This window comes from Zeus faber (genome assembly GCF_960531495.2).
Source record: "Zeus faber genome assembly, chromosome: 16".
In the NCBI taxonomy this organism is placed as follows: Eukaryota; Metazoa; Chordata; class Actinopteri; order Zeiformes; family Zeidae; genus Zeus; species Zeus faber.
The window spans coordinates 10,790,031-10,808,541 of NC_137202.1; the positions used below are offsets into that span (position 1 = coordinate 10,790,031).

General features: G+C 45.9%; 1 protein-coding gene across 1 annotated transcript in view; it reads right to left on the minus strand.

Annotated features, from left to right (window-relative positions):
- Positions 1-1,665: 1,665 nt before the first annotated feature.
- Positions 1,666-18,511, minus strand: part of rims1a (regulating synaptic membrane exocytosis 1a) — a gene marked incomplete at both ends in the record, with an annotated part of 72,733 nt that continues 55,887 nt past the window's right edge. Inside the window, 13 exons of the mRNA XM_080016646.1 lie at positions 1,666-1,884; positions 4,953-5,092; positions 5,298-5,399; positions 5,666-5,778; positions 6,465-6,633; positions 8,246-8,278; positions 9,245-9,447; positions 10,268-10,428; positions 10,743-10,861; positions 11,499-11,608; positions 14,171-14,236; positions 15,710-15,793; positions 16,367-16,456. Coding sequence (XP_079872772.1) covers positions 1,666-1,884; positions 4,953-5,092; positions 5,298-5,399; positions 5,666-5,778; positions 6,465-6,633; positions 8,246-8,278; positions 9,245-9,447; positions 10,268-10,428; positions 10,743-10,861; positions 11,499-11,608; positions 14,171-14,236; positions 15,710-15,793; positions 16,367-16,456 — 1,609 coding nt within the window. The remainder of the gene's footprint in view (positions 1,885-4,952; positions 5,093-5,297; positions 5,400-5,665; positions 5,779-6,464; positions 6,634-8,245; positions 8,279-9,244; positions 9,448-10,267; positions 10,429-10,742; positions 10,862-11,498; positions 11,609-14,170; positions 14,237-15,709; positions 15,794-16,366; positions 16,457-18,511) is intronic.

Below are 18,511 nucleotides of genomic sequence, written 5' to 3' on the forward strand. Positions count from 1 at the left end.
GGGAGAAAAATTATTTGAGGAATTCCTAATATGGATATTTGAACCCAGAGTAGTAGGCGTGGCCAAGGGCAGAGGTGATCCCCCCCAATGGTCCGCTCCTGTCAGGGGGGAGGGGGCGGGGGGGGGGGGGGGGGGGGGGGCGGGGGATGGCTTGAATTTTCTCGGTTTTTGTATTCATATTCAGTACGAGCAAACTGTACAAGTACATGCAACATACAAGCTGGCCTAACAGTATGTGGAACTAACACACATAGTCTAGTCTCATGTTTTACTTTTTTTTTTTCTTCAGAATTCTTCAGTAAGTTTGTCTCGTCTTTGTTTTACAAAAAGAAGGAAACGGAACACAAAAAAAAATAAAAATAAAATAAAAAAATAAAATAAATAAAACGTGCATGCAGCTTAGGGCCGGGGGAGGGGAGGGGGGGGGGGGGTGGGGTCCCCGAGTCATGCTGCTCCCTCCTGCAGAGGAGGGGGAGTTTGAGGGTTTTAGGGGTAAGGTGGGTGTGTGGGTAGGGGTGCGTTGGATGTTGTTCGGGGGGGGGGGGGGGTGGTGGGTGTTACAAACCTGACCATGTTTTCATATGGTCTCTCTAAAACCAAACACACACGTACACATAGGGAGTCTGCACCTTTTATGACAACCTTCCGAACGAATAAAAACAATTAAAACTGGTTGATGGAAAAAAACAAAAAAAATAAACAAACGAAAGAAAAACAAAAAAAAACAAAACAAAGTTGTTAATTTTGGCCTCAATTTTCTTCACTCTTTTCATTAGACAAAGAGAAAAAATATTCTTTCCTCCATCTGAACAAAGGAGTCAAGCTTCTCTTGTGCTTGCTTTTCATCTTCGATAAGGCTATGAACGTGCACGCGAGCGCCCCCCCCGCCCCACCCCCCCGGCTTATGAAGCCCCTGAACTCTCGGCTTCGCCCACGTGCACGTTATCTGCGGCTACTGAGCTACTGCTGTAGACAAACGGCGGCGGAGACGTCCGTGCCATCCCACAATATGAGGGAGAAGCTCCGTCCCGAATCCCTGCTCCGTTCACGCAACTCGTCCCTGTGGCCTGCGCGATAAGCTCTCCTCTGATTGGCTGGAGGAGTCCCATGGCTAGTACGCAACTCTAGTCAGTCTGTGGGGTAGGTGATGCGAAAAGGAAAGAAAATGAAAGAAAGACACAAAGATAGACCGAAGGAAAGAAAGACTGAGGGGGAGACGAGGAGCGAATGCCAACTGAGTAGGTAGAATGGGAGAGGGAAGTTTTTCCTCTGTAAAAAAAAAAAAAAAAAAAAAAAAAAGGAGGAAGCAGGAGGAGGGATCGTATGACAAGTGATTGTCAGACTCCAGCTAAACTGTGATTGGCTAGTTTTGTCTATCTAGTTCTCTTCTCTTTTCCGTCTCCGTCCAGGGGATCTCCGTCCGTTCCTGGTTCGACCGAGGGGCCGTCTGGCCGCCCCTGGGTGTTTTTTTGTTTTTTTTTCATCATGCAATCCGCTCAGATGTGGTCCGAGAGCCGCGGGTCGGTCCATTGGCTGTTTTGTTTTTTGTTTTGTTTCTCGATTGGAGCGATGACGATGACGACGATGACGATGACGATGACGATGATGATGATGATGAGAAGGGGTGAAAAGGGGGGGCGGGGGGATGCCATCGCCCTCCGGTCACTAGGATCGAACACCGGGAGGCGGTCCTGAGCTGTCCAGTGACGTCTGGGACGCCAGTCGCGTGAGCGGGGCTAACGTGGGGTCCACCAGCGAGGACGGGGGAAACAGTTTGTACCAGCCAATCACGGTACTGGAGAGGTCCAGCTCCTCCAATAGGATCTGCGCCACGCCCATGAAGCATTTGTGGTCCAGTCGTCCGTAGTCGCCCCACACTATTACCTGCGGCGCAGAGAGGAAGACATTCGATTTCCCGCAAATATTAGGACAGTCAAGTAGGACAGATATAGTTTGTTTGATTGGTAAACAAAACATGACTCCGGGTTAAGAAAAGTAAAAGTCCTGTTTCCATGTTTCTCACGTTTGTGCTCCAGCCATGCAACTGATTGGTAAATTGCCACGTGGACTCAAAATCACAGGGCGGAATTTTTACTTTCTGAATCCGGATATCCCACCTCTGGTAGTCGGTGCAACTCTTCACGCCCAAATTGAAAATATTTGCTCCCAGAAAACCAAAGAGCGATGCACGACCTGGCTGCGTGAAACCGGACCCTAACCCTAACTCCCAACAACGGTCAACTGACTACGCTGGCGTGTTTGTGACATTTTCTCCATTCTTTCACCCATATCTCCAAAACCTTTTCACTGGTTCTCTGACACTTACGAAGGATTGGTTGGAAGGATAGCGAACTTGAAATTGAAGATATATACATATTTCATAAAATAAGAAAATGTAACATGGCTACATCGGTTTAAAACCGACATGTTACAAATGTCAAAGGTCTCCATCGGGGAGAACGTGACTCTGGGAAGGCATTTTTCAGTCAAATATGTTAAAGTCAAACAAGGATTCTGGAGTGCCTAGATCACCCGTCGAGATCTGTTTTTGGACTGATCTTTTTTTAGTTCAATATTACATTTCATACGTCTATAATTAGAAAGCAGACAATGCATTATTGGCCTTGGCATAAAACAAAATACAGCACGGATCAGATCAGAACAACTGCCTTTCCCTAACCCTGAAACTAGCCCAACAATCAAACCCTACCCCAACCTTACTGCTTCACCTAACCCCAACCCCAACCCCAACCTTGACCCCAGCCCTAACCCGGACCCCAGCCGCAGCCTCAACCCTAACCCCAGCCTCAACCCTTAACCTCAGCCTCAACCCTTAACCTCAGCCTCAACCCTTAACCTCAGCCTCAACCCTAACCCCAGCCTCAACCCTTAACCTCAGCCTCAACCTTAACCCCAGCCTCAACCTTAACCTCAGCCTCAACCCTAACCCGAGCCTCAACCCTAACCCTAATCCCAGCCTCAACCCTTAACCCCAGCCTCAACCTTAACCCCAGCCTCAACCTTAACCTCAGCCTTAACCTTAACCTCAGCCTCAACCTTAACCCCAGCCTCAACCTTAACCACAGCCTCAACCTTAACCCCAGCCTCAACCCCAACCCTAATCCCAGCCTTAACCTTAACCTCAGCCTCAACCTTAACCACAGCCTCAACCCTAACCCTAATCCCAGCCTCAACCTTAACCCCAGCCTCAACCTTAACCCCAGCCTCAACCCCAGCATCAACCTTAATCTCAGCCTCAACCTTAACCCCAGCCTCAACATTAACCCCAGCCTCAACCCTTAACCCCAGCCTCAACCCTAACCCTAATCCCAGCCTCAACCCTTAACCTCAGCCTCAACCCTTAACCCCAGCCTCAACCCTAACCCCAGCCTCAACCCTTAACCTCAGCCTCAACCTTAACCCCAGCCTCAACCTTAACCACAGCCTCAACCTTAACCTCAGCCTCAACCTTAACCCCAGCCTCAACCTTAACCTCAGCCTCAACCCTAACCCGAGCCTCAACCCTAACCCTAATCCCAGCCTTAACCCAAACCCCAGCCTCAACCCTTAACCCCAGCCTCAACCTTAACCTCAGCCTCAACCTTAACCCCAGCCTCAACCCTAACCCCAGCCTCAACCTTAACCCAAGCCTCAACCCTTAACCCCAGCCTCAACCTTAACCCCAGCCTCAACCTTAACCTCAGCCTTAACCTTAACCTCAGCCTCAACCTTAACCCCAGCCTCAACCTTAACCACAGCCTCAACCTTAACCCCAGCCTCAACCCTAACCCTAATCCCAGCCTTAACCTTAACCTCAGCCTCAACCTTAACCACAGCCTCAACCCTAACCCTAATCCCAGCCTCAACCTTAACCCCAGCCTCAACCTTAACCCCAGCCTCAACCCCAGCATCAACCTTAATCTCAGCCTCAACCTTAACCCCAGCCTCAACATTAACCTCAGCCTCAACCCTTAACCCCAGCCTCAACCCTAACCCTAATCCCAGCCTTAACCTTAACCTCAGCCTCAAACTTAACCTCAGCCTCAACCTTAACCCCAGCCTCAACCTTAACCTCAGCCTCAACCTTAACCCCAGCCTCAACCTTAACCTCAGCCTCAACCTTAACCCCAGCCTCAACCCTTAACCCCAGCCTCAACCTTAACCCCAGCCTCAACCTTAACCTCAGCCTTAACCTCAGCCTCAACCTTAACCCCAGCATCAACCTTAACCTCAGCCTCAACCTTAACCCCAGCCTCAACCCTAACCCTAATCCCAGCCTTAACCTTAACCTCAGCCTCAAATTTAACCTCAGCCTCAACCTTAACCCCAGCCTCAACCTTAACCTCAGCCTCAAACTTAACCCCAGCCTTAACCTTAACCTCAGCCTCAACCTTAACCCCAGCCTCAACCTTAACCTCAGCCTCAACCCTTAACCCCAGCCTCAACCCTAACCCTAATCCCAGCCTTAACCTTAACCTCAGCCTCAAACTTAACCTCAGCCTCAACCTTAACCCCAGCCTCAACCTTAACCTCAGCCTAAAACTTAACCCCAGCTTTAACCTTAACCTCAGCCTCAACCTTAACCCCAGCCTCAACCTTAACCTCAGCCTCAACCCTAACCCAAGCCTCAACCCTAACCCTAGCCTCAACCCTAACCCAAGCCTCAACCCTAACCCGAGCCTCAACCCTAACCCAAGCCTCAACCTTAACCTCAGCCTCAACCCTACCCCAGCCTCAACCCTAACCCCAGCCTCAACCTTAACCTCAGCCTTAACCCAAACCCCAGCCTCAACCCTAACCCAAGCATCAACCCTAACCCTAAACCCCAGCCTCAACCCTAACCCCAGCCCCAACCGCAACCCAAGCCCCAACCGCAGCCCCAGCCACAACCCCAACCCTGACACTAAGCCCAACCCTAATACCACCCCCACATGTCGTGTCTGTTTCCCTACCTGGAGCACCTTGCCCTGCGGGCTCTCCTCGAAGAGAAGGTGCTGCTGGTAGAGCGGCTCCAGGGTCTTCCGTGCAATCTTGGTTTTCTTTTTGGCTTTACACGCTCCATTGTCCAGCAGGTACACCTTGACGTAGGGAGCTGAAGGGAAGGAGGGGGAGAGAAGGGGAGGTCGTGGAGAAAGAGAGCGAGGGGAAGAGAGGGGGATCAACATTTAGTTATTTAGTAGACACTTCAGAATCAGAATTCTGTTTCTGAAGTGTCTACTGCTACTACTTTCTTCCACCAAGTGTGGGTGTGTGTGTGTGTGTGTGTGTGTGTGTGTGTGTGCGCGCGTGTGTTCTACCTGGTAGGGATTTGGATCCTGGTTTTGGGATAAGGCCTCGGGCCCTGATAACCTCCACTTCCAGTTGGCCTTTCTTATCCATCAGACCAATCTGAACGTCTCCTACACGCACACACACACACACACACACACACACACACACACACACACACACACACACACACACACACACACAGTAAATGTCCCCCTACTTGGACAGTATGTACGGTGCAAGAGGCAAGGCAAACATTTCAGAATAAACTGGGTAAACAAAAGACATAATCAATAAGCAAACAAGTAACAAGCAGAACATACATGTAGAAATTATAGTATATATATGTAAATTTGGAAACTTGTATTTCTGCGGCTTCCGTGGTGCCATCACTTACCCATGGCGGGTGTGGCCAGGGTTTGCCGACCCACCAGCTGAGCGGGACCCAAGCCGTCCAGAAAGTCACTGAACTGACTGTCAGCCCCCAGCCGCATCCCTGAGAATATCAGACTGACAACACACACACACACACACACACACACACACACACGCACACACACCCATACACACATCAATTAGAAAAGTTCACATTAACTGTGTTAAGTAAGTAAGCCCGTCATTATCGCAAGATAACCCTCGACAGTGTTGAGGAAAATAATAAAGGGGTGGGGGGGTGATCAGGGAGTTAATCTGCGATAATGATCGGCTGACTGCTCATTACACGGCTGCTTACAAAATAAATAAACACATTGAGATATTGATCTGAAGGGTCGACAGCAACGTATATGCGCTAACATAGCGAACTATTTGCCCAACAAAAAAAAAGCAATTCTCCTTCTATATGACAAACCTATTTACTGTTAATAATGTAAAACTGTGCATTTAAATAAATGGTCATTAGTCATGCTGAATGGGATGTTGGGGATATTTATATTGACGTCCGCGCTCGTCTCTTCAGGTCATCCGTTGTAGTTTCTGCGTCGCGTCACATGGCGGCGCCACTAAAACTAGTGTCAGCAAATGCAGGCGAGCATCATGAAACAAAGCCAGGCAGACGGTGACAGCGTCATTATTGACGGATCAGCGGCCGTTATTTAGAAAAAAAACGAGCGCCGATTGCCGCTATCGACCAATCAGAATCCATTATGGTGGTGGTGGCGGTGGTGGGGGGCGGGGGGGGGTCAGCGTTCACCTACTTCCCCTCGGAGCTGTAGCTGTTCATGCTGCCGTCGGTGGACTCTCTGCTGGCCTGCCGGTTCATGGACGACCCGCCTCGCGGGTACTCCACCGCCATGCCCGTCTCCACGCTCCTCTGGATGCTGCTGCTGGCCGCCTTGCTGGCCTTCTTGCCACTTGCTACCGTCTCTGTGGCACGCACGCGCGCGCACACACGCACACGCACACGCACACACACACACACACACACACACACACACACACACACACACACACACACACACACACACATAACCATACACATTCACATACACACACACACACACATACAGTACATCATCATGAGGGCTTGTAGATGCAACTTGAGGAAACCCCAACCCCAAGGCCTTGCCATGCTTTCAGAACGAAATGAAACATTTATTCTTTGTCTTGGTTTTGGCAAAGAGTCTGGGATTGGGAAAGAGCTGGGAACCGGGGAGAGAATCGTGAATGTGAACTTTGATAACGTTCTCCGTTTTGTCATCACAAAAAGCACGTTTCACCGTGTGTTTCTCATGATGATGAGCATGATAATTACAGGCCCTAGTTTAAATGACCAGGCCATCAAGCGCTACATGATTCAGCTCATTCCAGCAGCAAATAATACACCAGTCAGAATTTGGACATGATGCATACATTTTATAATACATAATAATACATAATAATACACCAGTCAGAATTTGGACATGATGCATACATTTTCACATATCATTTCATCCTGATGCATCTGCTCAAGCATTAAAAAAAAGAAGGTGGAGAGCTTGACGTCCCCAACTCTATCACGCTGCTGTATACCCTCTCTCATCATGCTTAGGATTGCGGGTAGTGGCTCGCACAGGTGTTTATGAGGTTCTTACATATATAAAACTTGTATTAAACCCTTAAAAGTCATTTTAACCCACTAAAAGTACAACTAAAAGTACTTCTAATCCGTGCAGGCCGGTGAAAAGACCACGTCGCTCCTCTGAACCTAGCCTGACAGCAGCATGGAGACAGCATGGAGAGCGGTGAGGTCACTGCGGGAGGGTTATCATGAACAAGGAGCCATTTGAGTCAGCCCAAAAAAAAACAGACCTTTGCATTTTTTAAACAGGACCATCAATTATATCCAGAAATAGCTGCCTCTACAATTTCACAATGACGAAACCCACTTGATTCAAAACAGGTTTTTTTTCTCTATTGACTCAAATGTCTCACACGTTCGGAATGGATCGGCCAGGGAAAACGAACAAAAGACAAAGAAAAACATTGACACTTTGCTAGGGTGCGAGGGATGATCCTGGGGACAGAGGTAAAGCAGCGTGCGCAGGAGGTCATGGAGGGCTTGCGGGTGCTGTGATTCCTCTGTCTTGCTCACTAAAACTAACCAGCCACCTAGCTATGACATGCTGATTTGAGGCCTGCGAGCCATATAATCTTGGCTGTATATACAGTATATGAGGGATGCACCGATTCTGGTTTTGGATATTGAGCGGATTATACACCAAATATGATATCGAAAGCCACATCAAGTCATATAAAATTGCTTCTGTATCATGTCCAATAAGAATGTTGTTGTGTATATAAGATAATATATATAATATGTCGATACACCGATTATTGTTAGTATATCAATACTCTCCAATTAAAGTAATAATTGTCAAAGTAATCGTTCTATCCGTGCAATCTTCTCTCTCTGCCATGATATTGTGTATGGGTCGGTCTATCCCACTCTATCCATCCATCTTTTTCTTCAATCCATGTCTCTCTAGCTGTGCTTTACCTTTCTGTCTTTCCGCCGCTTTATTCGTCGCCTCTGTAATAACACACACAACAAAACAACAACAAAACCCAATAAACAACAAAACAACGATAACAACAGTCGATAGGATTGTCGGTTTGTGTGTGTGCGTGTGTGTGTGTGTGTGTGTGTGTGTGTGCGCATGGCTTCCTGTCTGTAACAAAGGGTTCTCAATGTTCGCGCCATGACCCTGTTTTTTAGGGTCCAAAATTCTTACACAAATATTTCCTTTTATTATTATTTTGTGGCCAGCATCAATTGTGTGCATTAATTGTGCGGAATTTTATAGTTACAAGTCACATTCAGGCCCACATTATAATAAACATATTGAAGTTAAATAAGAATCTTTCTACAATATATGACAATATTCCACATTTGCATATCAGGAAACGGTTTCATGTGAATTTGAGTATCACAGAGTATCACAGTTCACGGAGGGGGTTCCAAATGGATAATATAGAAATAATATGTTTTAATCTTCAATTAAACTGACATCAAATATCAATATATCTGGTCTGAGAAACATCCCACGACGCGGTGGGCACATCAAGTGCCCCCGAAGTGAGACCACGACTAACGTGCCTCTGCCCATTTTGCATTTCCTGTGCATAGAATTGATATTGTATATTCTGTATATTAGATAAGATTAGATATATGATTTTTTGGCCTATTTTTGTATAGATGGATTTTCTTTTGTTATTTGTGCAAATTGGGCTAGATTTGGGGGCTTTTTTTTATAAAGTTGGCAATTTGTTTAGACAGTGTATTTTTGTCTGTACGGCAATGCATTCATCCACACCATGACAAATTGCTTCTTATGTGAAAATATACTTGACCTAATAAACTTGATTCTGATTTTTGGACTGTGTGCATAATACACCACCGAGTATTTCTTAGTTTGGTAATATCTACTGTTATTGTTTTGTGTTTATGGCGTCCGTCTCCCTCTCTCCCTTTCGCTCCCTCCGTCCCTTGTCCCACCTGTCTGGCTGAGCTGGCTGGTGCTCCGGCTGCGTGACGGCAGGATGGCCACCACGCGCTGGCTGAGGCTGGAGCGCCGCTTCTTGGTGCCGCCGCCCAGCGCTGTGTCCGACTGGCTGCCGTCGGCGTGCTCCATGCCGTAGATCTCACCGCTCACGCTGGTGCTCTTCATCATGTGGCGGCCCGTGGTGCGTATCGCCCGGCTGCGCAGGTGTGCGCGCACACACACACACACACACACACACACACACACACAGGAAAAAATAAATAAATACCGAAATAGTTACATGAACTGAGAAAGTAAACCGGTATTTGGTGGGGTTTTTTTTATGTTTTTTAAGGGTTTAATTAATGGGGTATAGAAGGGTTATGAGCTCCTATTATTATAACATGATGAATAAAATCATAAAATATAACAAAATCATTTGATATAAAAATAAATTCAGGTAAAAAATATTAATTATTATAAATTGTACATACATTATATCACATAAAAACGTCAGGAACAGGTTTCAGATTTCTACTTTAGAGAAAATTCCAATAAATAAATTATATCAAAATAATTTCCTATAAAGTAAATTCCAAATGATAAATCATAATCTATTGTAAAAAATAAATGACAGGTTCAGGTACAGGTTTCAGATTTGTATTTCCTTTTTCTACTTTTATTAAACTTTAACAGATTTTTATGCTGGCCTAGCAAGCCCGCACTGCCTATGTTATTGGCACCATGGTTCATAACACCAGGCGGAAAAGTGATTCATTATTCGGTCATTATAAACAGATCAGCGCTCATTATTCAGAGATAACTTATCGCCGCTATCAACCAATCAGAAGTGAGCATTCCATGTAACAGAGCCATGTGATAATAATCTATATATGCGTCTGATAACCTCTATCATGTCATTATCTCTTTTATTTTGGTTAATGTTTTAATGTGTGTGTGTGTGTTTGTGTCTGTGTGTGTGTGTGTGTGTGTGTGTGTGTGCGTGCGTGTGTGTGTGTGTGTGTGCCCGTATGCACCTGAAGCGTCCTCGGGGTCTCTCTGACTGAATGGACATGTAGCTGGTGGTACTGATAGGAGAGGCACTGCTGGTGCGAGAGATGGGTGACCCGTCACTGACATCACTGTCCGAGGACTTGTGGGATACGTTCTCACAACTCCTCCTCTGGTCCTTGTAGAGCTGCACAAGCACAACGCAAAATCAACCATCTACTGTACAGAAAGGACTGGGCAGAAAACTTTACTTATCCAGTATTCTTTATTTTTTAAATCAACAGTAGAAAATATAGGGGGGACAAAATAAAAATTTGATTTAAAATGTCAATGACTCAAGATTCAATGTGCAGGATTCAGAATAGACCAGCAGCGGGAAGGGGTTTGGGTGGGCCAAGCCGAGGGAATCAAACGAGCAACCCCCCGGCTGCTAAACGCCAGAGACGACTTCCATCCCCAGGGACGGTGGAAAACGTGGTAGAAGACGACGGCGGCCCCCACCTCTCGTTTGCTCTTGAGGGCCCGGTCCAGGTCCTGCTGGCTGGAGGTGGAGGCAGTCGACGTCCTGTTGGAATGGACCCGAATCTGCAGCTGACGGACACACTCCTCCGACGCCAGGACTGGACGAGCGCGTGCACGCGCACAGAAACACAGAGTACGGAGGCAAAACATCAGTTAGAACGTCAGAGAGCTGCGAAGACGAGCGTTATCACCCGTCACACTTTCGAAACCTTGCAGAAATCCATGCAGTGATTATTTTCCTATTTATTGATTGATTGACGGTTATAATCCATTTTAAAGGCGCTATTAGAATCTCAAATGGCAATTGTTCATTCTAACATAAATGTGTGAAAATGTTGGCGCATTGTTGTACAGACAGTACGGAAAAAGCTTAACGGTTTAAAAAAGTAAAAAACGTATAGAATAATATATATGTAATGTGTTGATGCACAGCAAAAAGTATATTTGTATAAAGCATATTAGCACAATGTAAAGCAAAATGGTACAAAAGCTTAACATTTATTTAACCTGAACAATGTGATAAAATAATAAATAAATTAAATTAAATAATTTAAGAGAAGATTAATTCAACAGAAAAATATTTTTTAATTTCCACAGGCCACAGCTGGAGGCCGGTAGAAATGAATATTTGTTAAAAAATAAGTGCATCCTACTATACTGACGTCAAGACCCCACGGCCAGTGCAGAAAATCACAGAGAAATCGTCTCGTTAACGAATATTCCTAATATTCCCACCTTGTTCCACGGAGCTGCTTTTGGCAGGAACCTGCGGGAGCTGCCTCACTCTGCGGGTGGAGGAGGAGGTCACTGAGGAGGAGAGAGATGCACCACCTTGGAGGTGGCCCCTAGAAGACACATGGAGATATGATGCAGGAATGAACAGGGGGGTGACCCGGAAAAACACAGGTTGGGGACAGCGGGAGGGGGGTACAAGTTCATTTAAATCAGGTTTCTGTCAAAGGGTTCCTGAGCAGGAAAAAAAAAAAAAAGGTTATCCGTCACGGCCGTCAAAAAAAAAAAATAAAATAAAAGAGCGTTTTTGCTAAAACTCTGCATCGCATGTCGTCAAGCTAAAAAAACAAACACACTCATTCAAAACCAGACTGTGTGGAAGCCTGTTTTAGTGTCAGAAAAGGGAAAGGACATCTCCGTAAAAAAAAAACACAAAACACAAACAAACAAACAAAAAAAAAAAAAAAACAACAAGCGAGCGAATGAGTTTCCTGAAGCAGAAACAGCAGCAAATTGAGCTGAGACGGTGGATGACATGGAGTCAAAGGCGATTTCGCGGACCAGCAAAAATCTGCACATACTGTGTCATACTACTGACCTTTATGTCCCAGCTTTCATCCAAGTAGAAATACATCATTTGTCTTTTATATAAATAACCCCGATGACCGCTTCGCTCTTATCTGGGTTCTACTGGAACGGACCAAGGAGACAACGTGGACGCTGGGCCACAACGTCACAGAACCCACGCTCACTTTGGCGTGAGTACCAACTCTGTGATTTTGCGGGTGTCCACATTCACACACCACCACGTGAGCTGTGCCGTCGTTAGGGGTTGAGCACCGAGCCCCTCGGTTTTAAACCACAACTCATCCCAGAATTTTCAGGAACTGAGGATTTGATAATAATTTGCTTATTTGATCCACATGGAACCAATCCATATCACAGCGCTTGGCAAAAGTAGACGACACAATTTTGGTCAAATGCCAGAGATCCACCGTGAAATGTGGTGAGATCGTTGACGGACGTTCGCACACTACTTGCTGATTGTATCATGCGTTACACAGTAAGAAACACATTTGATCTACTATGAGCAAAATGTGCATCTTCTTATCTGCATTTTAGCTGGAGTCGATAAAATCCAATTGATGCCCAACTCTAACACCGGCACATGTATACACACTGAGACACTGACACACACACACACACACACACACACACACACACACACACACACACACACACACACACACACACACACACACACACACACACACACACACACACTGGGAAAGGATGTTGTGTGGAGAACAGTCTCTGTGTCACTGGAGGAGTTTAGGTCTACATCTCCTTACCGAGAGGCTGGAGAGAGGATTTCTTTCCCATGGAGCCCCTTAGGATGGAGGTGGGCTTGATTTTACTATCCACACACACACGCGCCCGCACGCACGCACGCACGCCCGCACGCACGCACGCACGCACGCACGCACGCACGCACGCACACACACACACACACACACAGATCATACCAACCCAAGGCCCGGAAACACAGGGCAAAGCAGCGGCATGCAGAAATAAAACATAGGAACGGGATGAAAAAAAAATGGGAAGGTAAAAAGCAACAGAAAATGAATGTGACAACGACTTGGTGGAAGCTCCAACCCCGTTAAACAGTGCATTACCAAAAAAAGGCAAATTTCATGACTGAATAATGCCCCTGGTACGATGAAGTGTACAATAACTGCTGACCCAAAGCACTGGGAACAAACACATCAATTGAAATGACACTTTTACATTATTCCCAGGTTGTTTTTGATCATGTTAGTGTGTGTATGTGTAAAAAGTTACTGTTTGTGAACTGTCATGTGTGATCGTCAACAGCCTTCCTCAGGGGGCTCCACTGGTTAGAAGGCTACAACATCAGGCGATTATGTGGATGAGCCCCCGCCAGTCCCCCCAGTACTGTCCGAAAAAAATTGCCACAAGACCAAGGCTGATGTTAATTGCTAAACATTTCACAACTGCCTGAATGTGAATTGTTGATACAGAGGTGTATTGCTTATTGTTGATTATTGTTATTGTTGATTTTTAGGTTTATTGTACATTGGCAAATATTTCTAGTTTCTTGTTGATTTTTAGGCCATTTTTTTATGTTCTTGGTTATTTTTTCAGGTTGTATTTGGTTATTTTTATTTCTCATTAGGTTTTTTGTACGTTGCCATTTTTTATTCATTTTTCTGGTTTATTGTTAGGTTTATTGTTCTGTCTGTCTGTCTGTCTGTCTGTCTAGCCATTTATCCATCCATCTACTCTATCTACTGTATCTATCCATCTACTCTATCTATCTATCTATCTATCTATCTATCTATCTGTCTGTCTGTCTGTCTGTCTATCTATCTATCTATCTATCTACTATCAATGTCACTCCTGACAGTTAATGTCATATTGTCCTCAGTGACGGTCCCTGAAGAAGGCTGTAGATCGCTGCACACACTGAAAAGACCATTTGTTACACTTGCGCAGACAAAAACCACATATCCTAATATCTGGTGGTGACAAGATGGACACGTTTAAACCAACCGGCAAATGGTTGCTCATAATGATAAACAAATTCAGCATAAACTGGTATGACTTTGACCTTGCATTACTGTTGGACATGGCCTGCCTCCAGGCCTTACCTGCCGCTGCCAGAGCGCTTGCCGCTAAGAGTGTGACACTCCGGGGTTTCCAGAATCCGAGGGTGCCTAGGAAGTGGTGGTGGGTGAGGTAAACGGAAAACGGGAAAAAGATGGAGGGACGGACGAAGAGGGCAGACGGGTGGATAGAAGGACAGGAGACAGGGTGATAGAAAGGTAAATGTTAGACCGGAATGGGTATATAGATGGATGGATGGATTGATGGGTGGATGGGTGGGTGGATGGACCTGTACAGTAAGTGTATGCTTGTGTTTTGTGTGCTTGGGAACCTCCTCCTTTATATTGAGGTGAATTAAGGTCTCTTAAGTAGGAAGCAGCCTCCATATTCTCCATTGATGAGGTGAATATGAGGATGACACACGCAGGCACGCAGGCACCCACCCACGCACACACACACACACACACCCACACGCGAATGGTGAGGAGCAGGAATTATTCAGACATTATCGGGCAGCGCTGCGCTTTGAAAGAGTTGAGCTCATCGAAGAGAGGAAGAGGAGGAATCGACACAAAAGGCTGCAGCACAAACGCTAGTTCTACCACAAGCAAACTCATTCAGTTCCGACTCGACGCTACAACCAATGCAACGCAGACGCCAACCGGTTCCAAGGATACAACAAAAACCTGAAAAGAGAGGCTACGAAAAAGCAACCGGGAACACAAACCACGGCCTTGAGGAAAAACACCCAGCGGTGAAGGCGTGGTTCTAGACAGCAAACTATAAACCAGAACAACGCTACGATGAACTGAAAGAAGCCATACGCTGACAAAGACAGGAGAGGAGGACGAGACCGAAGAGACTCCTAAGGAGATAGGGAACTCGTCAAAATAAAATATGGAGTTTTTCATTTTATTTTGAGAAGTCCCATATCACACACACGGCGGTCGCTCCGGTTCCACGAGTCACCACAGAGCTGAGAGGGGTCGGAAAAAAAAATGAAAGAAAAAGAGCGTGTGATTTCATCTTGTGCTCAACAAAATAGACGTATCCTATCTTCTGGTTTCTAAGTCAAAATGTTCATCTGTTTGTTTTTCAGAAACGTAACTGGATCACAATTAAGCAAGAAAGTGTCTTATGTGACAGAAAAAAAACTGCTGAGATCATTTCAATTTGAAGGTTGTAAAAAAGTCTTAACAAGATAAAATCACCGTATAAAAGGTATATTTTGGCAGAGTAGCAAGGAAGAAGTAGTCTGAGGACACCAAGCTTGCAGCATAGACTCAAACAGCAAGAGTGAAGTTAACCTGGACGTCTGTCTGAACCCCATGGGACCCGACCAGCGTCAGTGGGGTTCGCTTTAGTTTGGCTTCAGCTATTTTCAGGTCTTAAAATCTTAACAATATTACAAAACAGCCCCGTTATTGGTCAATTCCGGATTTCCGTCGGGGCTTGGGCTGATTGAAAAGCCTGAGCCCTCGGGCGCCAAATTCGGGTCGTGAAGGTTTTGTTTTGGTCGGGTCACACTATGTCCAAGTTAGGAGCCCTGAGAGGAGGCACTTTCGGGGGCAGCGAGGGGGTACCTGTCGTCCTCAGGGGAGGCCTGCTGGATTAAAATCCTGGGGCTTGCCGGACGTCTCCGGGGCAATGAATGGAACAAAGTTTTTCTACACACAGGAAGAGAAATTGCTCACTTGTAAAGGTAAAAAAAAAAGGGGCTATTCTTTCCCTTCAGAACGCAGAGCGGACTATGATCATTAATAGGACTCGGTCCAGATAAGCACTAAGATGACGACCGAATCTGTCCATCAACAACTCAACCGTCAATAATTGACTGTCTGAGGGACGACGATAGTGACGTTGGCGCCAGAATTGTTCTGAGATTAATTGACAACAGTGTTCCAATCGATCCCTAATTCTAGCTCATTTCCCACCGAGTAAAGCTGCTTAATGTGAACACTTCCCAAAAGCGGGGGACGGCGTCCAATGCCCTGCGCGGTCCTTGCGATGACCAACAAGCACAGTTCTAGCATTAACCGGGTTTTGGTTGAAAAGCCTGCAAAATTCGACAATTTTCCAGGAAAACAAAGTCCATTTTTTTTTTTGGTTGTTACAGAATAGAACAATTTCAAGAACGCATGAGCTGAAGGGGGGGGGGGTAGGATGCAGACACGCCCCAAAAATAAAATCCACAGGAAAAAAATAGGGAGTGAAGGGGGGCGGGGGCAGAAGGCCGGTACCTTTCAGAATCTGGTGAGGGGGCATGATTGTCTGGGGTCAGACAGTTGGTGCTAGCGCTCCTAGCCCTGTCCAGAGAAGGCTGAAGATCACTAGGGGGCACCAGAGAGCAACATGCCATCCATTGTAGGACAAGGGAAGGAGGGGGAGGGTGGTGGGGGTGGAGAGAGGGAGGGAGGGAGGGAGGGTGGGGACAAGAGACAGAACAGAAACAAACATAAACAAGGAAGGAAACAATGGACAAACAAACAAAACAAAAACCAACAAAAACAAAACAAAACAGAACAACAGAAGTCATGTTAGATTGCCGAAATCATAACTAAACGCAACTCTGGGAAACAAAGGCTGTGACTGGTTGTTTGGCATGTGGGAGGGGGGTGGTGGTGGTGGGTTGGTGGGTGCTGTCGAGTTGGCACAGAGAGAAGGTGAACATGACGCCCTTACGAAGCGCGTACGTACTCAGAAATGCGTCCACGGATGTGTATGTGTGTGTGTGTGTGTGTGTGTGTGTATGGAGTGTCTTACCTAACGGTAACCTCGTCTGTGAACCTGATAACGCGGCGCGTGGCCGCGACAACGCCCGATCCCAGCACAGAGTTAGCACTAACCCTTCGGCATGCAGGTAATGTGGAACTAGTAAAAAAAAAAAAAGAATAAAACAAAAAAAGGAAAAGGAAAAGCGTGCAAAGAAAATAAATAAACACTGCGGGAGCGGCATCCACAGTAAGACGGGAAAAGGAATAAATAGAAAACTCCCGATGCTGTGATTGATACTTACTGTACATGAATGGAGCGCCATGGGTTTTTAGAGGTCTGGTAAGGTGTGGGTAAGTGTCTATTCGCCTGTCTGTGTGTGTGTGTGTGTGTGTGTGTGTGTGTGTGTGTGTGTGTGGTATCATCCTTGAATAGAAACATACACTTAACCAGTGGTTCTCATACTTGTTTTTTGAACAGATCCCCCTCTAGAAGTCGAAATGCTTTCACACGCCACTTGCCCGCCACAGTAATTTTTTTTTAAATCCTTGCTATTAATTATGTCAAAAACCAGCAACCAGGCGGCAGCAGTCGTACAGTAGCAAACTTCCTTGAGACATGAGCGGACATGTTTTTTTTATCAAGCTCTGCGTCGTTCTCCTTCTTCTCTTCTTTGTTGAGCAATACAAAATAGAAGTTAAACTCTACTCACATTTTAGAACTTACATATTTTTTTCTTGTTTTGGCATTAATAGGTACCAACAATTGTTTGCGCTCAAATGACTGTCTGACTGTCTGTCCCTCAGGTTCACACTGAATTTGGCAAACAGGCCTTAATGTCCTCTGCCACATAATTTATTATTATCAATAATAATTTGAATAATAATAATAATAAGTAACAATAATTAATACTTAACATTTAATTATTACTTAGTTAAATAAAACAATTCTAATATCAGCCATACTGTCATTTCACTTCTGCTCTGCATGTTTTACCCTCAGTCAACCTCCTGGAATACCTCTGTGCTCCACTAGGCGGGCAGGCCCTACACTTTGCGAACCGCTGAATTAAAACTTGTGTTTTGTGTTTTAACTGACTTTTTTTTCTCGGCTCTCTTTTTTCCAAAAAATGTGCTTGCCAATGCTAACTCAAGCTGCCACGCCACTGCGTCTACTTACCTGTACAAGCCTTTGCGGATGCCGTTGAACAAGAGCGGCATCCGGGGCGGGAGAGTGTGACTAGTGGATCTGCAGACAGCCCCGGGGTGGCGTTATTACATGCATGAAGCAGACAGAGGCCGGTAAAAATGGGAGGAGGGAGGCAGGAAGAAAGAGTAAAGAAAAGGGAATAGAAAGATATCCTACAGTGTAAAAAAAAAAAAAAAAAAGTCATAAAAAAGAGCAACTGACCACTTAGCCAGTGATTCCATTTAAAGGCGTAGAAGGCTGTTGTGGGGGCGTGGTCAGACCACCATTGCAGACAGGCGGTTCAGCTGCTGGGGATCGGGCGAATGAAGGGAGGAGCTCCCCCGATCCGCCCGGTCCCCGGCAGCTGAGCAGCCCCGAGATGGGAGACTGCACCTCCTGTCGGCAGCGGCGGCGTGACAAGATGCGATATCTTTACATTTTGGATCTGGGAAAACCCAAAACCATGCATGCAATACAATAAATAC